Genomic DNA, 22240 nt, shown 5'->3' with positions numbered 1-22240 from the left:
AGCTGCCACACTTAAAATACTTTTCTATCCTGGTCCCATAGGTTAGAGGTTAAGCAGGTTCAGGCTAATCTTGCTTTGTGACCCAGCATCACCCACACGGGCAGTGAGGTGCAGCCCTTTTCCCAGGCGTGCTCCTGTGCAGGCTGTAGTGAAACCCATCCACACTAGATGGCCCCAGGAGAACGCAGAACTCCTTGGGAAGCACAACTGAAACCTGCTATTTTGGATTAAAAGAGATCAATAAATTTGGTTACTCAAAATCCCTTCTCAGAATGGCTTACTTTTTCAAGATGACTGAAAGAGAATAGCACTGAGATTTTTGTATTTATACAAAAGAGATTGACTTCCAAGATACCCTTGTCAGAGAAACCCACAGACTGGCCACAGCCATGTTGCTATTTTCACTACCAACATGTAAGAACGGAGCTACTGTGGGGAGGAGGAGTTGTTTCAGAGGAAAATGGTGCCAGGCACGGTTTAGGGGAGGATGGACTGTGCAGTGGAGCGCTATGGCAAATTAAAGGTGTGAGGTCTGGCCCTTACTGTGGCTTTCTGCCTTGATAAAAGCCATTAAAATATAGCAGAGACAGATGCCATGGAATTAAAAAAAAAAATTAAAAAAATTGGCCTGGTTAGTTTCTTGCAAGGGCTTGGCAAAAGAAGTGGCTTTGGCTCCATCTTCATATTCCCAACCAAATATATGTCTGTCAGAATCCCCTCAGCTGGAGGAGAAACGCCAAGAGTGGTCCTGGAGGTGGTTTTTAGCACTTGGACACAGACTGAGAACCACACTACATGTCTTCCTTAGGGTTGGGTCCCCAGCAGGATTTATTTCTGCGTCAAGGAAGATTACAGCTGATAGGATTTACTTCTTGGAGGCTGTTGGCGTGTTTGGTGCAAAGCCCTGCACAGTGCTTTCTTAAAGGAGAATATGGACCCTGTCTGTCATATTTTTCTTCTTCTTCTGGCCTTCCACAAGATAAACACCTCTGTTTCATCTTGCATCACAGGATGCTCTTGTTCTCAGGACAGCTTTGGAAGGTAAGAACACTGTTACCCCTGCTGTAGCACCAGTGAAGTGGCTCAGACAGCCCCAGTAGCAAATTTGCCGATGATGTGAGCACCAAAACCAAGCAGATTGATGCAAGGTGTGCCACATCTAATACTTGAATTGCTGTCTAATCTAATACTTGAAAGTGCTGTCTTGAGCATAGAATGAGATTTCTCTTATTTCCCTGAGATATATAGTTGCATACATAGCCATTCTTATGACTTAATTGCATTGCTTATGGCAAAATTGGTGTAAACCCTGGGGATGGATGGATGGCTTATGCATGCCCTATATACAATACCTTATAATTATTCAAGTGCTTGCAGACCTGCATAGGGAACTGGTTTATTGGCCTCAAACGTGGTGTGTAACCTGGAAAATTTTCTGGTTTCCTCCCTAGGAGTTTGCTCTGTATGTCTGCACTGCTGAGGCAGATCCCTGCAAACATCCCTCAGGACATCCGGAAAATTAGAATAGAAAATTCTCACCTAACAGAATTGCCTCGTGGGTCTTTTGAGAACGTTAGTGCCTTGGAGTATCTGTGGCTCAATTTTAACAACATCACAGTGATGCACATCAAGAGTCTGGAGTATATGCCAGCTCTGAAGGAGCTGCGCTTGCAAGGGAACAAATTAAGTTCGGTGCCATGGACAGCATTTCAAGACACCCCGACTCTGAAAATCCTGGATCTGAAGCACAACCGGCTGGATGTCCTTCCAGAACACGCACTCCGCTATCTGCCCAACCTGACCTATTTAGATCTATCCTCAAATCAGCTTACCATCATATCCAGGGATGTCTTCTACAACTGGCCTGTCTACCAGAGAAGCCAGAGGACGGAGGGGCCGCTGGAAGCTATTTCCAATGCCGTCCTGGCCCTCCATGACAACCCCTGGATTTGCGACTGTCGCCTGCGGGGATTTGTCCAGTTTATAAAGTCTGTGGGCCCACCTATTATTCTGATGAATTCCTATTTAACTTGCTCAGGCCCAAAATTCAGGACAGGGAAGTTTTTTCATGAAGTGGAGCTTAACAGCTGCACGAAGCCCCTGACCTCAGCCCTTGACACCAACCTGACAGTCCCAGCAGGATTAAACATCACCCTGACCTGCTTTGTGCAAGCCAGCCCTTCCCCAGCTGTCTGGTGGACCTATGCACTCAAACTTTTAAGGGCATTTAATGGTAAGCAAAGCTTTTTTTTCCTTCTTCTTTTTTTTTTTTTTTTCCATTAAAAATTTATGCTGTGCTATCCTACTTACATAGGTCTGCAGCCCATCACAGTCACCACAGCAACCCAGCCCCTTTACAGAGCACCACAGTTATTGCAGTGGCAGTAATCCAAATGATCTTAATCATCCTGTGCATCTAAGCACATCTGACCAGCATAAGAAGAGCTGCTTCATGCAGGACATCAGTCAATGATGAAAGGAGCATGGCCCCATTCTTATACAATTATCTTACTTGTGGATTTTAAGAAGTAGCTCTTTCCTCATGATACATAATGTAGGAGTTACTAATCCTATATTAGTTGTATATATTTAATAAATATATAGTTATCTAAATATGCATGTATATTTACTATATATCATATACTACATAATTTTTTTGGTCATATACTACATATATATATGCACACACTGCATAATTTTATGTGCATGTTGATGTGTTTGCAAGAGTGCACACACATATACAGACCTGTATGCTCCTATACTATCCCCACATATTCCCTCAATACTACACAAACCACAAAACTGTCTGTGTCCATTCACGTTCTGAATGAACTGAAACAAAGATTGTGTTTTCCTGAAGTCTTGCTTATTTATATTCTTTAGCAAAGGTGTTGTAATATGAGACCTTTTTCTTTTCCTCCCAATCCATCCTCCCTCACATTTATTTTTACTAAGAGCCTTCAATAGGACAAGTTGCTATTTTCAACGGGTAAGGTAATAAGACATACAGGCAGCCAGCACACAGGTTCTGTGTCCTTCATAAGCCAGCTTACTAAATAGGATAGCATTAGCCCCTAATCCTGGGCTGATATTTGCTTCAATTGCAGTGCTGTAGCAGCACTTGTGTGTCTTTCCACAAGCACATGCTGATTAATTACATACAGTTTTTTCTCAACCACAGTCACACACCTCTGTTTGGGTAGATGACAGGGTTTCACACTGTTCTTAACACTGCATTTCACTTCCAGCCCAATACTTTCTGGCTTCATACACCTATTTTGGTCTGATCCTCCTGAGACTGACATTTTTAATCCTGACAGAGGATGGATGGAGCATGTGTCCAAAATGTAGGTGTGCCTCCTCAGCGCCTCTCCTGGTCTGCGCTGAATGCTGATGGCAGATGGGCAGCTCGGCCTGTGCCCACAGCAGCTTCTCCAGCAGATTGTACTGGTTCAGGGGTCGGACACACTCCACGTTTCCCATGCTTGGGTGTCCCAGCGCGTTACCGCCTTTCAGACAAACACTTTGCTCTCAGCTCTGCGCACATTCCCGTGCCCCTCTTCCTTTCTCCCTGGGCAGGGCGGGTCCTGAGTGGGCCCCGTCCTACACCGGCCTTGCGGCTGCCCAAGGGCACGGTGGCTCCCTGCTGACCGCTCACCTCTGCCCGCAGTGTCCACGGAGCCCATCAGCGACGACACCGTCCGCTCGGAGCTGCTGATCCCGGCGGCACGGCCAGCAGACGCCGGTAACTACACCTGCACGGCGGCAAACTTCCTGGGCAACACCTCGGTGGCCATCAACCTCCGCGTGGTGGCCCCGTGGGCATCCACCACGCCCCGCGGCTGGGCGCCCGCGGCCCCCGCGGAGCCGGGCGCTCACGTGGAGGTGCGCATCGCCAAGCAGACGGTCTACGGCATCACCCTCGAGTGGTTCGCGGCGGCGGCGGCGGCGGCCGAGCCGGGGGAGACTTGGTACACTCTCCTGGTGGGCCGCTATGACGCCGCGCAGAAGGACACCATCTACATCGGGCCCGGGGTGAACACCTACTCGGTGACCGACCTGCTGCCCGCCACCAAGTACGAGGTGTGCGTGGCCGTGCGCAACCAGGCTCCCCGCAAGGGCCAGTGCGTCGTCTTCGTCACGGGCAGCGACGTCAGCCAGATGGAGCAGCGCGAGAAGCTCATCCACATCGTGGTCATCGTGTGCGCCATGGTGCTGGCCGTGCCGGCCGGCATGTACGCCTGCACGGCCGAGGCGCTGCCCGGCTGCCTGGCCCGCTGCCCCAGCGCCTGCCCGCGCCGCCGCCGCGGGGGCCCGGCGCAGGCCGCGGGCAGCAAGGAGAGCACGCTGGACAGCCTGCCCGCCGGCAGCGAGGACGGGCTCTGCCGCCCCGACGGCGGCCGCGGCGCACGGCGGTCCCCGGAGCGCCAGGAGCCCGGCAAGGCCCGGCCGCCCCACAGGAACAGCGCCGACCTCTACTAGCCCGGCCTCGCCCGCCCTGAGGGCGCGGCCCTGCGGCACCTTCCACACGCCACCTCGGGCCGGTGCTGGCGTCCCGGAGGACGGCGCCGGGGCGGCTCTGCGCTGCGAGGACTCGGGCACGGCGGGCGCACCGCCGGGGTTTGCGGCGGGCTTGGGGAGCCCTGGGGATGGAGGTGCCCGGGCTGTCCGGCCACTGGTGTGAGTGGAGCTGCGCCTCCGTAGCCCCGGGCTCTCGGCACTGTCACGGAGCAAGGCACGCTGACACACCAAGAAAACCGACACAAAAAATCAGCCCCCGAACCAATAGTAATGCTTGTGGCCAAAGGCCAGAGGTGTCCCCTCACTCACCCACAACGGTGCCAGCTCCTGGGAACCGACAGGGGAGCCGGGCACGGCTGTGGTCACAGCCCAGCAACAACAAATGGTGGGGAGGATCGGGTCAACATGATGAACAGATTTTATTTAAGTTGGAGAAAAAATTATTTTGACCGGAGGTGTTGGTTTTGGGGGTGGGTTGTGGTTTTTTTTTGTTTTTTTTGTTTTTTTTTTTTTTTTTGTTTTGTTTTTCACTCCTTAAGGTTTACGCAGCCCTAAGAGATTCACAGCTTTGGTTGTACCACAAACAGGAAAGGTGCAAGTGCTTGAAGCAGGCTGGTGGGACAAGTGGACAAGGGCAGAGAACATAGAGCAGCAGGCTGGGAGCTGAAGAGGCAAGCCAGGCATGTTTCCTAAATGCAGACAGGTGCCTCCCCATCCTGCTACTTTGAAATCGAAGCTTGCCTCTTTGCTAGAGGCAAAAAAAGCCCAAAGTTTCATGTAAAAGTGACTGCCTCCTGCTTGTGGAGCAGCTCAGTGCTGTGATTTTCAGGGGTCTGAGGACATGTGACTTACTTTTCTTTTTTTGATCTCATGCTTTCCAGCACAACCAAAGCATGCGGCCCATAGTCCCACAGCCCTTGTTATATGTGTTATAGATTGTCCCAAAAAGAAAAACGTGTAGTAGACACCCCAGCTGTTGTGAGCTTCATGCTGTGGTAGCTTGCCTTTCTAATTGTATTTTGGTTTTTGGTGTGTGTTTTCCATGCTGTCTCTCCTCAAGCCCTATGATTCCTCCCCCAGCACCTCCTTCTGCTGTACTGTATTGCACAGCTTTTGAACAGAGCTCTGTTTTGTCACTGCTGACTCTCGCTGTTAATACTTCACAAGACTTTCTAGTCTTGTCAGTCTTTTAGTGTCAAAGCAATAAACACGACAGGTTTTCAGAGTACACAGAGGTCCTCTGCTTCATCTCTGGCCTTTCACAGTTAAAAATTGGAAAGAAACCTGGATTCCAAGGAGCTCTGGGGTTTGGCTGCAGGGATGGAGGAGGCCAGGCAGCTTCAGTACAAGTCACAGGGGTCTGGAGTGGTGAGAAAGGGGCAGAAGCAGCTGGCCAAGCAGGAAAACCTTGTCCTGGGAGAACCACCTGCAGACATGGCTAATACAGAGCGAAGCATGAGCTGATGCTGGTTGAAGACCAGTGTGGGGCTGTGGGTGAGGGGGAGTAAGTAACAAAGCACCATCAGTAATGACTGGCCTTCTTCCACCCCAGTCAGCAGGGAGGGACAGCAGTACACTGTAGAGACTGGAGAGAGGTGCTGAATCACAGTGAGGAAACAGCCAGGGAAAGACAGAACATCCCTTGAGCACGTGGAGGAAGTTAAATCGCAGACACTGGCCGCTGGCATCAGACCGAACCCGCTGCCTCCCTGCCCCGGGGCCGTGCTGCAGAGGGCTGTACCACGGGAGCTTGGCCAGGGGCTCTCTGTGACCCTGCCCATGGCCTGTGCCAATGGCATCCTGCTTCTCTCCTCCCCTCCTTCCAGGCCGGTGTTGTCCATAAACCTCACAGCCTCTCTCCTGACTTGCAGCCTGCAGAAGGGTCCATTTGGTCATCCTAAAAAGCAGCCTGGCTGCCTGGGGCTGGACACCTAACAGGTGATGACAAGGCATCGTTGTCAGCAGAAGCACACCAAGTACAGAAACACCTTTTGTATATTTTTTTAAAATTTATTTATTAAAAAAAATCCTTGAAGTTGAAATACAGAGTAACTGGGAAAGAGTATCACAACATAGTAATAAAACATCTTTATTGCCTCTTAAATATAATCTCTAAGACTATAAGCCTGTAATTCCTGTTAAATCTGACTTAATTGAATGGTCTTTATAGGCTTTCTTCATTAGAGAATGAACACAGAATAGTGGCAATAACACAACACTTGGGAAGACAGTGGTGTGGGGAATAAATCAGGAGCTTTGGGGAAGATTGCAGAACCTGCAGACACTCAGCCAGCAGAAGGCAGGTGCTTGCACAGGGCAGCAGGAGTGGGGCCAGGGGCTGCACATCCCCTCCCCCCGGCCAGCTTATGGCCAGGGGACAAGGAGGGGGTGATTGGACAGGTGAGAACCTGGGCTTCACATCACAGTGCCCCAGGAGGAGAGATAAGAAAACAGTAGAGAAAAGGAGAGATGTGACAGGAGAGGCTCTGGGAGCAGCGCTCCTGCTGTGGCCCCCAGCTGGGACTCTGCTGCACCTCTTGGCTACAGCTGCTGGCTCAGCTCATGGGTGACATGAGCCATGAGCACTATGGCTTCTAGACAGATTGAATTGAAGTTAAAAAATACAAGATTTTCCTTGTAAGTGGGTCATTTCATATTCAACCAGCCATACCCTAAAATAATGAAGTCCTGCTGCAAAAAGTGGAATTTTTTCAGCTACTGGAGTGAGAGGAGATCCTGAGGGCCAGGTCTGCTGGTTTGACTGAAATGACAGCTGGAGAAGTCTCATGAACCCCTTGAATTAACATGGTGTGTCCCGTCAGGTTTGCTCCCCACCTTGATGTTCCTGGTACCATGACTGCACAGCTTCTCTGCAGGGCTGGTCTCAGAGAGGGCGCAGGGTGCTGCTCCCCAGCCAGCTCCATTGGTGCTGACTTCTCTCAAGGGGATGTGAAACAGCCAGGCCCAGCTGAAAAACATCTCTTCAGAAACAAACCTGAGGGGGAGTCCCTCGGGTAGAGCCAGTGAAAAAAGTGCTCTGCTCTCAGTGCCTTTTTACTGTCATGTAAAGGAAAAAAAACCTGTCAGCTGCCCTGCCAGTCCCCTCCCATTAACTGTTGTTTAATTCACTCAAAAATACTGATAAGAAAAACCTGAATATTTTATGGAAATCTCCTTTTTCACACACCAGTCCCTGCAACGAGCCAGGAGAGGTGATTAAATATATTCCTTGACACTTTCTGCTAGAGTGTACACCACCACATGATCTTTCCAGACACTTCCCTGGCCAACATATGCAACTTTTCAGCACTTGTCTCTGTCTTCCACTTATCATTTGCCTCTCAGTTTTACCTAGTGTTCCCTGTGTTTTTATTCATGCCCTTCTCCTGCCAGGCTCCCACTCTTTTGGGGCGCAGTGTCAGAAGGAGGCAGTGCTGACTGAGAGCTGCTATGGAACTTCTGTGCTCGAATCTTGGCCCTGATGGTCCAGGGACGGCTGAGGTGCCCCTCCCATCCCTCCTCAGAGCAGGCAAGTCCAGGGCAGAAGCAAAGCGCAGCATCATGTCAATGTGCTCTGGCAAAACCCAGCGTAAGCTGCAGGAAAATGAAGAGATTCTCCGAGCCTGCCCGCTTACCTTTCGGGAATGAAGGTAGTCAGGCCACGAGCACATCACTCCGCCAGCTGTTGCAAAGCACATTGTGCTCTGGGGACAGGGCTGTGTCACTGCTGTAGGAGACCTGCACCTCGACTCAGTGCTGCTGCCACAGCCGTGCCAACATCTTCAAAAATGGGTCTGGGATTTGAAGTGATGGATTTTCTGACACCTCAAACCCACCTGCCAGACCGGGTTAGAAAGAACCATCCACCAGGGCCTTGGCTGCAGAACATCTTGTTTGAAAACCCAAGCTCTGGGCAGAGACCTCCAAACCAGGGGCAACCTGAGTCCCTGTTCACCTGGGGAGGCTGTGGCTGGCGTGCTCAGCACCGTGGTCAGACACAGCTGCAGGGAGGGCCCACGGGGCACGGCCGAAGGAGCCGCAGTTGCGACTGCACACGGAGGCAGCGCTTCTGCGGGTGGGGTGACTCACAGCACATGGTACTTGCAGAAGGTGAGGGGTGGCTATCACAGCGAGAAGCTGCTCTGGTTCACAGGGTGCTGACAGACACGGGGAAGAGACAGCACATAAAAACATCCATGCCCAGCCACAGTCTGCAGTCTCTGGGAGCTGCTGAGAGCGCCTAGATGTGGGGCTCCCCGAAAGCTGCGTTCCTCTTCTCAAACCTCATTTTGAGCTCTGACACGAGGGCGTTGTGGGTGCTGCTGTGACCTTTCTTCTTTGGGGGCTTGATTACATGCTTGGGAGTGAGGGAGCCGGACACAGTTGGCACCCGCCACCCTGGGGCATCGCCCCGTGGAGCCAGGGCAGGGGGTGGCGGTGGCAGGGGGGCTGCTGGCGGCACGGGGACAACCTGGACGTTGTTGTTGCTGTTCTCATTGTGTAGGCTCTTGACGTCCTCCTCAACGACAAACTTCTCTGCAGCGTTGCTGGGCCTCTTGAACTTCAGCCACTCCATCCTGACTGTCCGGGATGGCGGCATCTGTCTCTTTTTTATGATCCTTCTCACCGGCATGACTTTGTTGGACCGCTTGTTGCGCCAGAACATGGCAGTAGAGATCATGATAGTTATCAGCACCATTATGCCCATGACACCAGCTAGCACTCCTAAGGCTTTCATGGGGTTATCTTTAGTTTGCATCAAAAAGGCGGCCATAGGCCCTTTGTGAAGAGTCTGTAAAGGAGTACAAAGAAAACACATGACTTACTCTAGGGGACAGACAGTGACCCAGAAATTTCATTTGTCCAAAATATGTTACAAGTAGAGCTGATTGATGGAAGTTGTCTCCAAAAAAAAAAAGAGAGTCACACAGCCAGTCCAGTCCAGGGCTGGAGAATTTAGGTGGGGCCAGAGACTGGGTAAACATTATATGTGAGGTAGATGACTTGAACACAAAAGCTTACAGCAGTATTTCCACCAAACTAGGGCAGGTTCCTGCATGTCACCGTAGTGTTTAACTTGCAAGAATGGAGCAAGAAAATAATTGGCTCAATTACTGAGCATGGCATTGAAAAGGATTAGGAGAAAACTTCTGCTTATAAAATGTCAATATACAAATGAGTATTTAGCAGATATGTGCTGCATTCTGTTTTCAAGTACTCTTTTACAGACATAACAAAACTCTTTGAGGTAGGGGAGATAAGTGGAGCTAAAGAGCTTTGTTTATAGAAAGAAAAGAAATCAGCAATGACATAAGCTACATTGGCATATTAAGGACAAATGAATGGCCAGTTCGCTTTCCAACTTAGCACACTGTGCGTCTCGGAGGTCCCCGTATAATTTTGCGGATTTTGCCCTGCGGGTGGAGCTTGGATCTTTTCACACTTTTCCAGTACATGATGGTGGAGATCACCATTGTAACAGAAATGGTGGAAAGGACGCCACTCATGCATATTCCATATATTGTCCATGGACGCTTCTTGAGGCCTAAAATATAGGATTTTACCCTGGACTTGATCTGGAAATATCAAAAATAAGAGAAATGGTCAACCCTCACATGGTTGAAAGAGGCCAGTATCTATTTTAAATACAGCTGGGGAACTAGGCTGAAGTGTGTACAGGATAGAGAGCCTATAAAATAAAGGAAGCTAGGCACAGGAGGGGAGGCAGTTGCAATGATGTTGAACTGAATCCAGAAACAGTAAAAGAAGTTAGGAAGCACATATAAACACTGGGCTGATTGGAGAATAAAGGCTGGAGGCATGGCACATAGATTTATTCAGGGCATGGCAGCCCATCCTTGGACTGCATTTCCAAGAGAAGTTAGTTGTGAATACGGGTGGTATCTGAACAGACAGTAATGCTATGCAAGGCCAGGAGATCCTTCACAAATGGCACATTCACATGCAGCTTTGGTTACTGAGAGTTGGTCATAAAGTGATGTGTGGCTGCAGAAAGACAGGGCTTCCCACTGTGCCCCAGTCCCCTGTCTTTGACTCCATGGGGGAATCCTCACCCAAACTTTGCATGAGTAGTAACAGGTGATCCGTGTTTTAGTTAGAGGTTTAAGCTCCCAGCTTTTGGTCAGTGGGAGGAAAAGGACACCTCTGGAGCAGTAGTCACCATATGCTAAAATAGGTATCAAAGACAGTGTGTATAAGGAGAACCTTGTGCATAGCTTGGACTTTAACCTCTGACTTGCAGATCAGATGGATTTCCCTGTGACTCTAATCTAGGATGCCCATCTCTTTTCCCTCCCCAGTTTTGGGGGGAAGATGTCTAAGAGTATCCCAGAGTGTGCTTCAGAGTACTTCTTGTCATTAATGTCACATCCCTAAACTTGGGGCATGTAAATTAACTAATAAACACCTCCAGGTCTTAATTTCTGTGTTTTCACAACCTATCTCAAACACATTATCAAGCCCACTCTTCTCCTATTCTGAATGTGTCCCATTGCTAACAAGAAAGGGGAAAAGAAATGCTAGTGAAACTCAACAGACCACGTCACTGGGGAGGTAGGGACAAATTGTCATCATTTTGCTGTGCAGAGAGTTCTTCCAGTATTTAATTAGGAGTGGAACTAGAAACCAGAAGCAAAGCAGCCCATGACTTTGGTGGAGCTTAGATTCACATCAGCTTTGCTGTTCTGCATTACATGTATTTTTTTGTACTTAAATCTCATCAGATGATAGAAATTTTACGCTGGTTTACTTAACTTCATGTGAAAGTCAGGTGAATTAAGTGTCAGATAAGCCCTGCTAAGTAGCATATGACCTAAGTCCATCCAGTTACGAGTTCTGTCAAGATCTATTTTGTAGGAAGGCACTGATGGCTGAAGAATATTTGACTAGGTATTTGAAAACATTGAATAAATGAGATTAGACATTAGTACATGTTGCCCAGGTACTACAGCTGCAGAGGTAAAAATGGATGAAAGATGTATGGAGAGTTTTTGCATGTGGCTTCATTTAGTCACCTGGTCTCAGCAAGTCTGGCATCTGTTCAGGACTTCCAATGATGAAGAGATGATTAATACCAAAAACTAAACCCATTAACAGCTAGCTGGTTCAGCCTCTATTCTAGTTACTTGACCTCTACTATACAAAGCTTTGCCTGGAATTAGCCTTGGATGACAACTGTTCTGCATAAAGACATCAGGCATTTTGTAAGCACACAGGGGGAGAGTTTATGTTTGTCGTGGCCATTGCACTGGCAGGATGAATACGAGGAAGAACTTGCAATACAAGCCAGGGATGTCATAATCTTAGCCAGGCTTCAGAGAGACTTATGGGGAGCGCACATTTAAAACATCTTCAAGTCCATGTGTTGATTACCAGCAGTGCCACGTAGCCAGCTCAACAAATAGTACCACTTTGTAATTGCTGAAGCTATTGTTTTTTTCCTAAAAGGCACACTGCATTTTGAAGAGTACTGGTTTTTCTGGTATACATAAAATAAAAACAGATACATGATGAAATGGAAGCTGTCATATCTCTGTGGGCCAGGACCTGGAAGAAACACTCTTTCTTAACAGCTATCAAAGGAGTTAAAATACCACTGCTCACAGAAGATAATGCTTTGCTGTTTTTTTTCTGTGACAGTTTCTCAACAGCCTTTCCTAATGTATGGGTTGCAGTGAGCAGAGCACATGGGCCAAGTATCCAAAAGCTGGACCCAAAAGGATGGTTGATCTGTTCGAGCACATGAGCAGCCAAGGCTCACCAGCTATATTTAGGAGTCTAAGTAAGTAGGCGAACCTGTTAAGAGCACATGCTATTGCAGATTATTTGTAGATGTGGGACTTAGGGACATGGTTTTGTGATGGACTTGGCAGTGCTGAATTAACAGTTGGACTCGATCTTAAATGCTTGGTTCAATGATTGTGTTACAGACAGCTTGGGCTATGTTGACTTAAGCAAGTGGATGTGTACTATCTGAACAATGAACCAGCTGGTTCTGAGGAGCCTACTTCCATGCATTCAGTGTTCCTGGGGTTTTGTTCTAGCCTGGTTGCAGGGAGGGACTGCCTGTTGGTGCCCAGGCACACTAGGTGTGCTCCCCAAACACATTTTCCTCTGAAAGGAGTCTACCTTGTGTGCTTGGAGCTATGTGAGGCACAGGCACAGTATGTGGGGATGATCAGGAGATTTGCTTCAGAAGTGACTCCTGATCCAAGGTAGAACACCAGCTGCCCCTGCAATGCTCATCCCAAAGCTCAGTGCTATCACTGTATATGAAGGCTGTGTTTGCATCACTTTGCAATAAAAACACCAGCATGAGGCAAGACTTCTCAAATCAAACCAACATTTTTTTCAAGTCCATGAAACTGTGGAAAGAAGTTGCTAACTGCTCTGTGAATGTGGCAAGGGCTGTGCAGTGCCATCAACCACAGTTCCCATGGTTGCAGTTAGTACGAGAGAGGAGAAGATCTCCATGTTACTTCAAAGATTTTTGTTGAGCCTTTCAGTTAAGAGAACCTAAAACTGAGACTCACCTGCTATATTTAGAAGTTTAAATGATTGGCCAAAGCTATTAAGAACTACAGATTATGCTGTCTAAATAAGGACTTAAGCCTCAGTCCAGGAAGAAGTGTAAATAAACGCCCCCTCTTACATTTGCAGAACCTCAGTGGAGTCATCAAGAGGCCAAGGGATGCCCCCATCAGGCCAACCTTCAGGAACAGGAGTGGGAATCAGCCTCTGAAAATATCAGGCAGCAGGAATAGATTTCTGAGTGAGACATACGGATGGAAAAAGACTGGCTTTTCCAACATATGTTTTTTATTCTGTGAAAGGATATTTTTTATTTATTGTGAAAGGACGGTATGTTAACAGATGCCCCTCAATACCAATTTCCATAAAATCAGACTCAGTTAAATGAAAAGGCTTTTGGATTCTTTTAGCACTGTATTATTCCAAGAGAAGAAGGTCCTTTTGATGTGCAGTACTGCTGAACTTAGCCACAAGGCATCCAACTCGAAGGGCACAGACTTGTGCTAATTGCAATGGTGAACGTTAATCAGAAAATATGCCTGTTTAATTACTTACTGTGATTAACACTGCAGGAAGCCTCTAGGGGATGCATTCAAAATATCCTCCCTATCCAAAATCAGTAATACATAAATGCCCACCAAACAGTGAAATAAGAGCCTTTGTGCAGCTGGAGCACAGAGGGATGAAATGCACATTTGTAACAGCCTCAGAGAAAGAGAGAGTGTGTGTGTATGCAGTATGCCTACACCAAGAGATTGTTTTCTTCACAAAGTGTTAGCAGTGACTGTGCTGTTCCTGGGACACAGGGAGAGACCAAGGGTTTTGGACACTGGCACTGCATCTCTCATACATGCAAAATGAAAGCTGTTCCTGCAAAAAAGATGGGATGCTATGGGATAAAAAACCTCCAATCTAACCAACCAACCAAATAATTTCAAGCAATGGAATAAGTAATAGATATATATACAAAAGGTTATGGAGGATGTGACACTAGATCAGTAGCTCAGATCCTGCTGAAGAAACCTACTCAAAGAATGAAGATGCTGTTGCTATCTCAGACTCTCTGTTGGGACTTGGCATCAAGAAGAGCACAGGAATACGGAAAAAAAAACTGTGTGTGCGCGGAAATCCGTGCCATCACAAGCTCTCTGCTTTCCCTTTAGACTTCATGAGGAGGGCTCTCCCCCACTTTGTGCCAAATATGTACCCGTGGAACGGCAGAAAAAGAAGCAGACATGGGACTTCATACAAGACACCATCTTTCATCAGGTAATGCTATTGCTTCAAGCACAAGAAGGAAATTCAGGAAATTCCTTATGCCAAAGTACCAGCTACTTTTGTTTTCCTTCCAGCTGTCTTTCATCAGCTGGTTCAGGGACACATTGTCCTGCAGCAGGGGAGGTGTGGGGCACCCTCCCTCCACTCACACTCATCAGCCCCCCATGCTGACAGAGAGGTTTCCAGCTCACTCGGGAGGGAGGGACATGCCTGAGGACAGTGCCATGAACTCCTGATATGTGCAGCCTGGGCAAGTACTGACGCTCTTGGCTGTGGGCAGCAATTCCTGTTTGTTGTATGAAACCCACCAAAACTTCATTTCCATGAGAAATCCAAGTGTTAAGCAGTGCATTTCCTTTGTATGTGTAAGAACAGCTACATCTCTAGACTTACCACTGACACCCCTTGTGCAGAGTCCCCCAGCTCCACACGGCAGAGCCCTGCAGCCCACAGGGCTGGCTGGCCCCAAGAAGCAGCCCCGTGCCAGGCACTGCCAAGTCCCCTGGCAGTCCAGCAGGCTCTGAACTGTGCACAAAAACTATCATATGAATGTGCCTCATAAAGGAGTGTCAGTGGAATAAGAGGAGATGGAGAAAACAGAAAGATTATAACAGACCTAAGAGCAGTGGGAGCATTGTGACCAAACAAAGAGAAGGCCAGCTGCAGCCTGTAGGATGAGATTTGCATCTTTTCCCAGTTTATGTGTGTGGTCCAGAGACTGTCAGGCTAATGATGTGTTTCTCATCTACTTTAAAGCCTATTTCCTCCCTGCTGGTACCTAGTTAAAGGCATGGCAAGGCAGTTACAATAAATAAGAATCGTGCAAGCATGCGCTGCACACCATAAATTGCTGCTTGTTCTTCAGCTGATGTAAAAGCTGGACTAAGGAAAATCTCAACCTACATGTGCAAGATTCTTTTAGAGTCTTCTTGTTTCATCTGCTAATAATACTGCAATTATTAAATTCCCATCCAAAGTTCTATGTACTTTAAAGCATTTCTGTAAAGCTTTTTCTCACTTTTCCTATGTCACTCAGGTTGATTTATCTGATTTATTTCACTCTCACCCCAGCTGCTTTCCACTTACTTTTCATAAGGGAAAAAGATTTTTTTCTTCTCTTGGAAGAAAATAAAAAGGCAGAAATTTAGCAGTCAGGATTTACCTTTAGTCTCAGAAGTCTATAGACCTTTAATCATATCTAACAATCTCTAACAAAAAACTCATCTCCCAATTACATTATGCTCCTACCTTTGTACCTTTGCAATATTTCTGATCAAAATATCTTTCACATTTGTGGCTATAGAATCCAGATTTACCACAAGGCTATAAAAACACTCTACAAAACAGAGCTGGCAAGTCTCAGAAGTGGAGCAAGCAATGTCTACCCTTTGGTGCCTTTCAGGGATCATCTTCCACAAGGATTTTCTAAAACATTTGCTTACCTCTTCTGTGATATCGATCTTCAGAACTGCTGTGGTACTGAAGGATGGGGAGCCTCGGTCTTTGGCCTGGACCACCAATGACCATATGCAGTCTTTATTGTTTGTGATGTTGTGGATGATGTCCAGAGATCGGATATAGGATTTCAGCTTGATTTCCCCAGTGCTTTGGTCTATGTCAAACACATTGGCTGGATCTGCTTGCATGATGGAATAATCCACAATATTGTTGGGTTCTTCTGCATCTTGGTCTATAGCCTGGTAGGGGAAGCGTAAAAAACAAATGTGTTTTTGTTTGTATCTTTGCCTGAGGACAAAAAGCTTCTGAGCATTCAGTTCTGCACAACACTGGGCTGCTTTCATTTCATCTTGGAAGCTAGGCTACATTTTCTAGTGAAAACCAGCAGGACTAAGCTCCTTTCTTTATAAGTGATTTCTATTTGAGGTGAAATAAAATCAGAGGAAAAACTGAACTCTAACCTATCTGTAGAATGCAAATGGTCCTCAGCTGGGAGCTTCTTACACAGTGTGGGGGACAAATGTGAAGTGATAAAGAGCAATGGGATTAGCTCTCTGCCATAAACTGTAGCTTGCCTTAATTTTTGTGCTGTGGTATTTATTCTACTAACATAAGGTGTTGTGTGATCAGGCTTCATGATATGCATTTAAATGTGTCTAACATAGGATGTTCTGTGCCTTTGCCTGGGAATTGTTACTGCATTTTTTCACCTTCTGTTCCACACTGGATTATTGAATACAGTTCTTTAGAATGAAGGGAACTAAGTTGTGTGGTTGAACACAAAGGGGTGTCAGGAAGGTTAAGTGTTTAAAACCCTGTGCTTTCATTCATGTATCTTATTTGGACTTCTTGTGATCACTGTATAATCCAGGATTGTCCACCAGCTGATCGTTCAAATACTGTAAAAGGACTTTATATTCTGCCTATAGAATTTATTTCTCCTTCTCAGCAGTCAGTAAATACTATAATTCACCCTTTAATCCATTTGTTACATCCAAATGGATGTGCAAAATAAAGCTGCAGGAAAAGGCAACTTTCAGACATTCATCATGACCCCTGAGAATAAACAGCAGAGCCAGGTGCTTTTCCAAAGCACTCTGCTTTGTGACACACGGTGCCATCCCTCACCTCTATCTTCACCGGTGACCCAATGATCATCGTCTTTTCCTGGATGTTTTCATTGAACTCTGGAGAGTGGTCATTGACATCCAGCACGGTGATAAACACTTCAGCCAAGCTGTATTTCCCATCTGTGTCCTCTGCTTTCACATAGAAATTATACTTCGAGTTCACTTCAGCATCTAGTACAGCCCAGGGCTGGGTGTAAATTATACCTGTTGATGGGTGGATTAGGAACCTGGAAAAGAGGGAAGAGAAGACTTTTGGTCACTTAATGTGTGTTTTGAGCCTGCCTTTGCTGCAGGCTGTGAACACTGAAATTCTGTGCCCAGACACTGGTACTCTTCACCTAATTCCTCTCTGGGTGATGTTTCCAAGTCCTTCACTCTACCTAGTTTTTGTCTAGTTCTTTAAGGCTTGAAAACTAGAGAACTATCAGTGTCTCATAGTTTTGTCTCTCTTGTGCCATCTTAGCTGTATTTTCCATTAAAAGTATTTGTCCTCAGTAAATGCTCAGTGTGATGGCCTTCTCCCAGAGTGATTTCCTTGCATTAAAAGGAAAAACATTAAACTTATTTTTACTTTTTTTTTTTTCAGTTTAAAAGTACAGTGTAATAGATTGTCCTGCATAAATTAAGATTGATTTATATCTCCTAAATAGCTAAAAGAAGCATAACATATTAAGCTCTTCACTTCTCAGAATGGGTAGGAAAAAAATCTGCTCTTAAATCTCCCAAACTACAGGGCAAATTATCTTCTCCAAAAATAATCATTTTTCCATAGACTGACACTGGGATGGAGTGGGTGTTCAGATTTATCTGTTGCAACTTCAATTTTACACATTTGTAATTACAGAGACACTGTCAAAAGTGTCAGCCCAAAGTTTGGATTTATAGAGAAGATACCAACACAATGTCTTTGTAAAATGGTCTGCCAGTGTAGGCTCCAAGCAGTGGAGCTTGTAACAGATGAAGGTTGTTATATATCCTTTGATCAATGTACAGGGTAGCAAAATATTTTCTGTATTCCAACTGTGAATGCAATTGAGAGTGATTATAAAAGGGGCATTTAGTAATCCAAAATCTTCAATTGTTCTCATAACTCTGTTAAATACAAACACAAGTTTTGATGAAATCCAAAATGTAGAGGAGGGAATAGTTGTGTAGGAGACAGTGCCTGTGCTGTCTCCTCAGCACCCAGCCCAGCCTAACCATGCAGACAGCACTCTCATCATTCCCATTTTAGTGGAAGAATAGAAGTGCTCCCACTGGCAGCTTGGATTACCAAAGTAGGATTACCATCAGATTGGTTTCATCTTCAACAGTTAACATGATTTCTCTTACCCCACTACAACTCATCTTTCTGCCCACGCAACTGCACACCCACTGATGTAATATCCAAGACAGAAACATTGTGCCTCTAGTTGAAATTCTCCTGTCTGCATCAAACTGTGTATTCAGCAGATCTAGAGATGCCAGGGCTAGAAAATCAATCCAGCCTTGCAGAGCTATGCCATTCTGGCATGAGGAAAACAAACAAAAATACTGAAGAAGGAAGAGAAAAGCTCACATCATAATTTCTTCATTCAACTGCACAAGAACAATGAAATCTGAGCATCCCCATAATGCCAATCAGAATAAAGTTGTGCTTACTTTTTTTTTCCCCTAAATCCTTTGTCAACAACCTTCTCAAGCTTCTTTCCACCAGCTGCTACATTCTAAACCTAAGAGGTCTGCCTGCATGACATGACCTTTTCTTGCTTCTCTCTGTGCAGTTAGCAGCTAGCTTAAAGACTTAGTAAAAAGCTCAAAATAATCCATCGAGGAAATGCTCCCATATGTGTATCCTTCTGGCTACAGAAGAGGTTCGTCCTTAACATCTTGTATTTTGGGCTTTGACTGTGCCTCCTAAACGGCTTTCACCTGACCAAGAAGAGTTCAGCTTTAGCTCCAGGTGGATAATGTACAGAGGAAAAAAGATTCTTGAGATGAGTGCCTGAAAATCTCATTCATTTCCAGCGTTCTGCCCTGCAGCCCTGCCCTGCAGCTGCAGGCTCCAGCAGGAATCACTGTGACAGCCATGTCACTGATCCCAGCCATGCTTGGGAGCTGGGATGGATATGGTGTGAAGGAACCACTGTTTCAAGATGATCTACCCCCAGCACTGTCCCCAAAGACAGGGAGAGGGAGGAAGCCATTATTAACAAATCAAGTAAGCATCAGGTTCTCCTTTTCATGACTAAAAGGCTTTTAACACCCAATGCAGCTGACCTCCAAAGCTGAAGTTTATATCCTTGAATATCTTGTCTTCCTTGATTTATTTTGACAAGAGCTATTTGTAAAGCCATATGGAAAGGGAAGGGGAAAAAACCAAGAGTTTCTTTTTCTGTAGAACTGACTTTTCCCTAGGCTAGATCAAAACCTCTCTTTCTCTTACAAGTGTTTTTCAAATGGTGATTGAACAAGTCCTGTGTATTGATACTTCAGCTGCCTTATATCTCTTTGGGGGTTTGTGGGTAGAATTCCTTGGGTTCATGAAGCAGATGTTTAATGATCACAGTAGCTTTACTGTTGTTGTGTTCACAGAACTCACAAAGAACATGGTATAAATGTCCTTGGAAATGAGCAGATCAAGAATGAGTCGGCTAGCTTTCTTTTAAAATTCTTTTAGAACTCTGCTTATAGGTTATGTAGTTTTATTTATTTACTTGTTACTTACAGATCTGCTCCTGTTCCATAGATAGAGTACTTGATCTCTCCCCAAAGCCCTGAATCTGGATCTGTAGCCTTAAGAAAAGAAAAGAGAGTTTTATTTTACTAAAATGCAAAAAGAAATATTTAATTTTTCTTTTAACAAGAGGCCCAAATGCTTTTCACTCTCTTTGCCACCACATTTTTAGTGGGAAACCGCATGAGAAAATATGCACCTAGGAAGTGCACAACTTATCCACCAGGAAATGTCCCTGCCAGTCCCAGGAACGCTGTCCCTGGTGCCCGGGGGCTCTGGCAGGGAGACAGACGCTAGATGGCCCCATCCATCCACAGTTACCTCATCCTCTTTTGCTAGAGATGGTCTCAATGACATGAACACACAGCCAGCTCTCAAACCTTCCTAATTGTCAGTTAAACATTAATGAATATTCCCTAGAAAAATGATTTACTTTATATAGAGTATTTTTAAGCTTCTGCTTGTTTAATTCGATTCGATTTAAAGTAATGAATAACAAATGTTTCAATCCATACATTGTATTTCAGCTTTGTTTATGTTTTAATCACTCCTGTGCTCGTGTGACTTTTAATAATGCAAATACTACGCCAGATGATATCTTTGTTTCATACTCTTGTTGGCTTCCTTTCTTAGCTCAGGCTTAGGAGAGCTATTGATCTGGTGGCAGCTATTTCCATAAGCTCCTGCTTCTCTGGTAGCTCTGAGGAGGTGTTACACCATTGTATCTGGCCATCAAAATTCATGGTGGTGCTGGTTGATTCATTCATCTTCCTGTTTAAATATTTGAGAACTGGAAGAATGTCTTGACTCCTGCATGATTAACACAACACACCTGCAGCCCTACTGATAGGGGTTGTTTTGTTCTTCGGCATTGACTTGTCAGATTCTCTCACCCCATAATTTTGACCAAAGCCTAGTTTAGTACTGTCTAACTTTATTTAAAACATTTGCATACCTGGGACTTCCTCCAGAATTGCCATTCTGAGTACCTGAAACATCTTAGTTTTTCACATATAGTTGTGAATCTGGGTCAAGTACTGAGTTGACAGCACATGACTGAATTTTACATGGGCTCCTCAGCAACACATTCCTGTGCACTTTGGCTCAGAATTTTTGTTGCTTCTGCAAACATTTTTAAATATATATATTTTTTTTCTGTCCATGTCCTAGATATTTTTTTATTCCTATTACCTCAAGGATAGTAATGCTTAACACTCTCTAATATCTTTCCTATTAGTTTCATGTAATAACCTTTTCTCTATTATGTTTCACTTTGATTCTCCCATCACTAAAACTTGCCTTCCTCACTTCATTGTTTTGATTATTTAATTGTCTTTCTTACTTGTTGCCAGCTTGTGCTGGAGATCTCTGGCAACCTGCCTCCACCATCCTTACCTGAGTGGCCTCTTCAAGGTGACCTGCATCCCCCACTGAGGCCCAGGTGGCCAGGAGCTTTCTTGGCTTTGTGACATGATGGCTGTTTCCAGTCTCAGCAGTTGCATTAGAGAGAGGCAGCTGGAAATGCTCCTCCAGCACTCAGGGCCATTGTAATACCCTGACTTTCTTTGTATTAAAATGCAAGGCACTGGAGAATCTATGGGCATATTTTTCCCACTGTGGGAAGGTACATACATAGGGAGCTTTTTTTCCCCAGTCCTAAGCACTTTAATTTTATATTCTTGCCCTCATTAACAGTTTAATTATGCCTTTAGCAGCCAGGTTCCTCCCAAGAGGAGGAGACTAATACCTACTAAGCAGCCATCTTGTTTTCTTTTTACTCATGCTTAAGCAAGCAAAATCCAGTAAATCCAATTCCACTTAGCCATGACTGAATCTTCCCACTGGACACTGATTTGGCTGAGGCTTTTTTAATACTCAAAGGCCATGTGATTTGTCTTAAAAGCAGATGGCCCTTGTTGTCCTAAATAATATTTGTCTAAAACTCTTCTTTTCCGAACTTTTTTTTCCTCTGGTTGATTCTGGAAAGGAATTGGATTTGGTCCAGAAGTCAAATGGTGAGTAAAACTTGCTATTTGCCCTCTCCAATATTTTTAAGGTACTTGAACTTAGAAAAGTAGAAAAGTCTCCATAGAAAAGAGAACATTTCTTAAGAGGTGACTGAAACTTACTGTAACAGCGACTACATTTGAGCCCCCTGGGGAGTTCTCGGGGATCCTGGCAATGTAGTAGTCAGAGGAGAACTTCGGGACATTGTCATTGGTATCCAGCAGGCGAATCACTACGTCAGCCGTCGAGCTGAATTTCTCAGGTGTGTTCACCTCTATTGCAAGAAGCTAAGAAGAAGAAATCCAGAAATCACTACAAAGCAGCTAGTAGTTCTCTTAAAGGAGCTTCCTCCCGCACCCACAGCACACTGGTGCGTTTCAGCCTGGTTGGACCAGAGAGCTCAGAACCAGGGAGACGATGAGCCAGGTCACCGTGTAGCCTTGGCTTGTTTGTGTGTGCTTGATTGCAATCAAGCTGTGAGAGAGGCCTTCAAATTGTGTGTATTCATATTAGACTTCATGTGACAGATGTGACCAGTCATAACTAACCAACACACATCCAAAAGCCATAACAGAAGCCT

General features: G+C 45.7%; 2 protein-coding genes across 23 annotated transcripts in view; one reads left to right on the top strand and one right to left on the bottom strand.

The window, feature by feature from the left end:
• The first annotated feature begins 850 nt into the window (after positions 1-850).
• Positions 851-4565, top strand: LRIT2 (leucine rich repeat, Ig-like and transmembrane domains 2). Its single transcript, XM_086899879.1, has 3 exons — positions 851-1041; positions 1452-2233; positions 3671-4565. Exons 1-3 carry the CDS (start codon positions 932-934, stop codon positions 4480-4482), a joined length of 1704 nt encoding a protein of 567 aa, XP_086756005.1. The 5' UTR covers positions 851-931; the 3' UTR covers positions 4483-4565.
• A 1945-nt stretch (positions 4566-6510) lies between these two features.
• CDHR1 (cadherin related family member 1) overlaps positions 6511-22240 on the bottom strand; it is a 73064-nt gene continuing 57334 nt past the window's right edge. For 21 of the 22 annotated variants that reach the window (XM_086899847.1, XM_086899860.1, XM_086899851.1 and 18 more), the window contains 5 exons: positions 21783-21947; positions 19645-19712; positions 16936-17164; positions 15792-16046; positions 6511-9313 (listed from right to left, as the gene is read on the bottom strand). In XM_086899847.1, the coding sequence (XP_086755973.1) occupies positions 8762-9313; positions 15792-16046; positions 16936-17164; positions 19645-19712; positions 21783-21947 (1269 nt within the window). In that variant the 3' untranslated portion in view covers positions 6511-8761. Of the gene's footprint in view, positions 10098-15791; positions 16047-16935; positions 17165-19644; positions 19713-21782; positions 21948-22240 lie in introns of all 22 variants that reach the window. The other variant, XM_086899864.1, reaches the window with a different exon arrangement.

The sequence above is a fragment of the Cyanistes caeruleus genome, chromosome 8 (genome assembly GCF_971803275.1).
Source record: "Cyanistes caeruleus chromosome 8, bCyaCae1.hap1.1, whole genome shotgun sequence".
Taxonomy (NCBI): domain Eukaryota; kingdom Metazoa; phylum Chordata; class Aves; order Passeriformes; family Paridae; genus Cyanistes; species Cyanistes caeruleus.
Note: the sequence above shows the minus strand (reverse complement) of the source record. Positions and strands in the feature narration are given on the sequence as shown.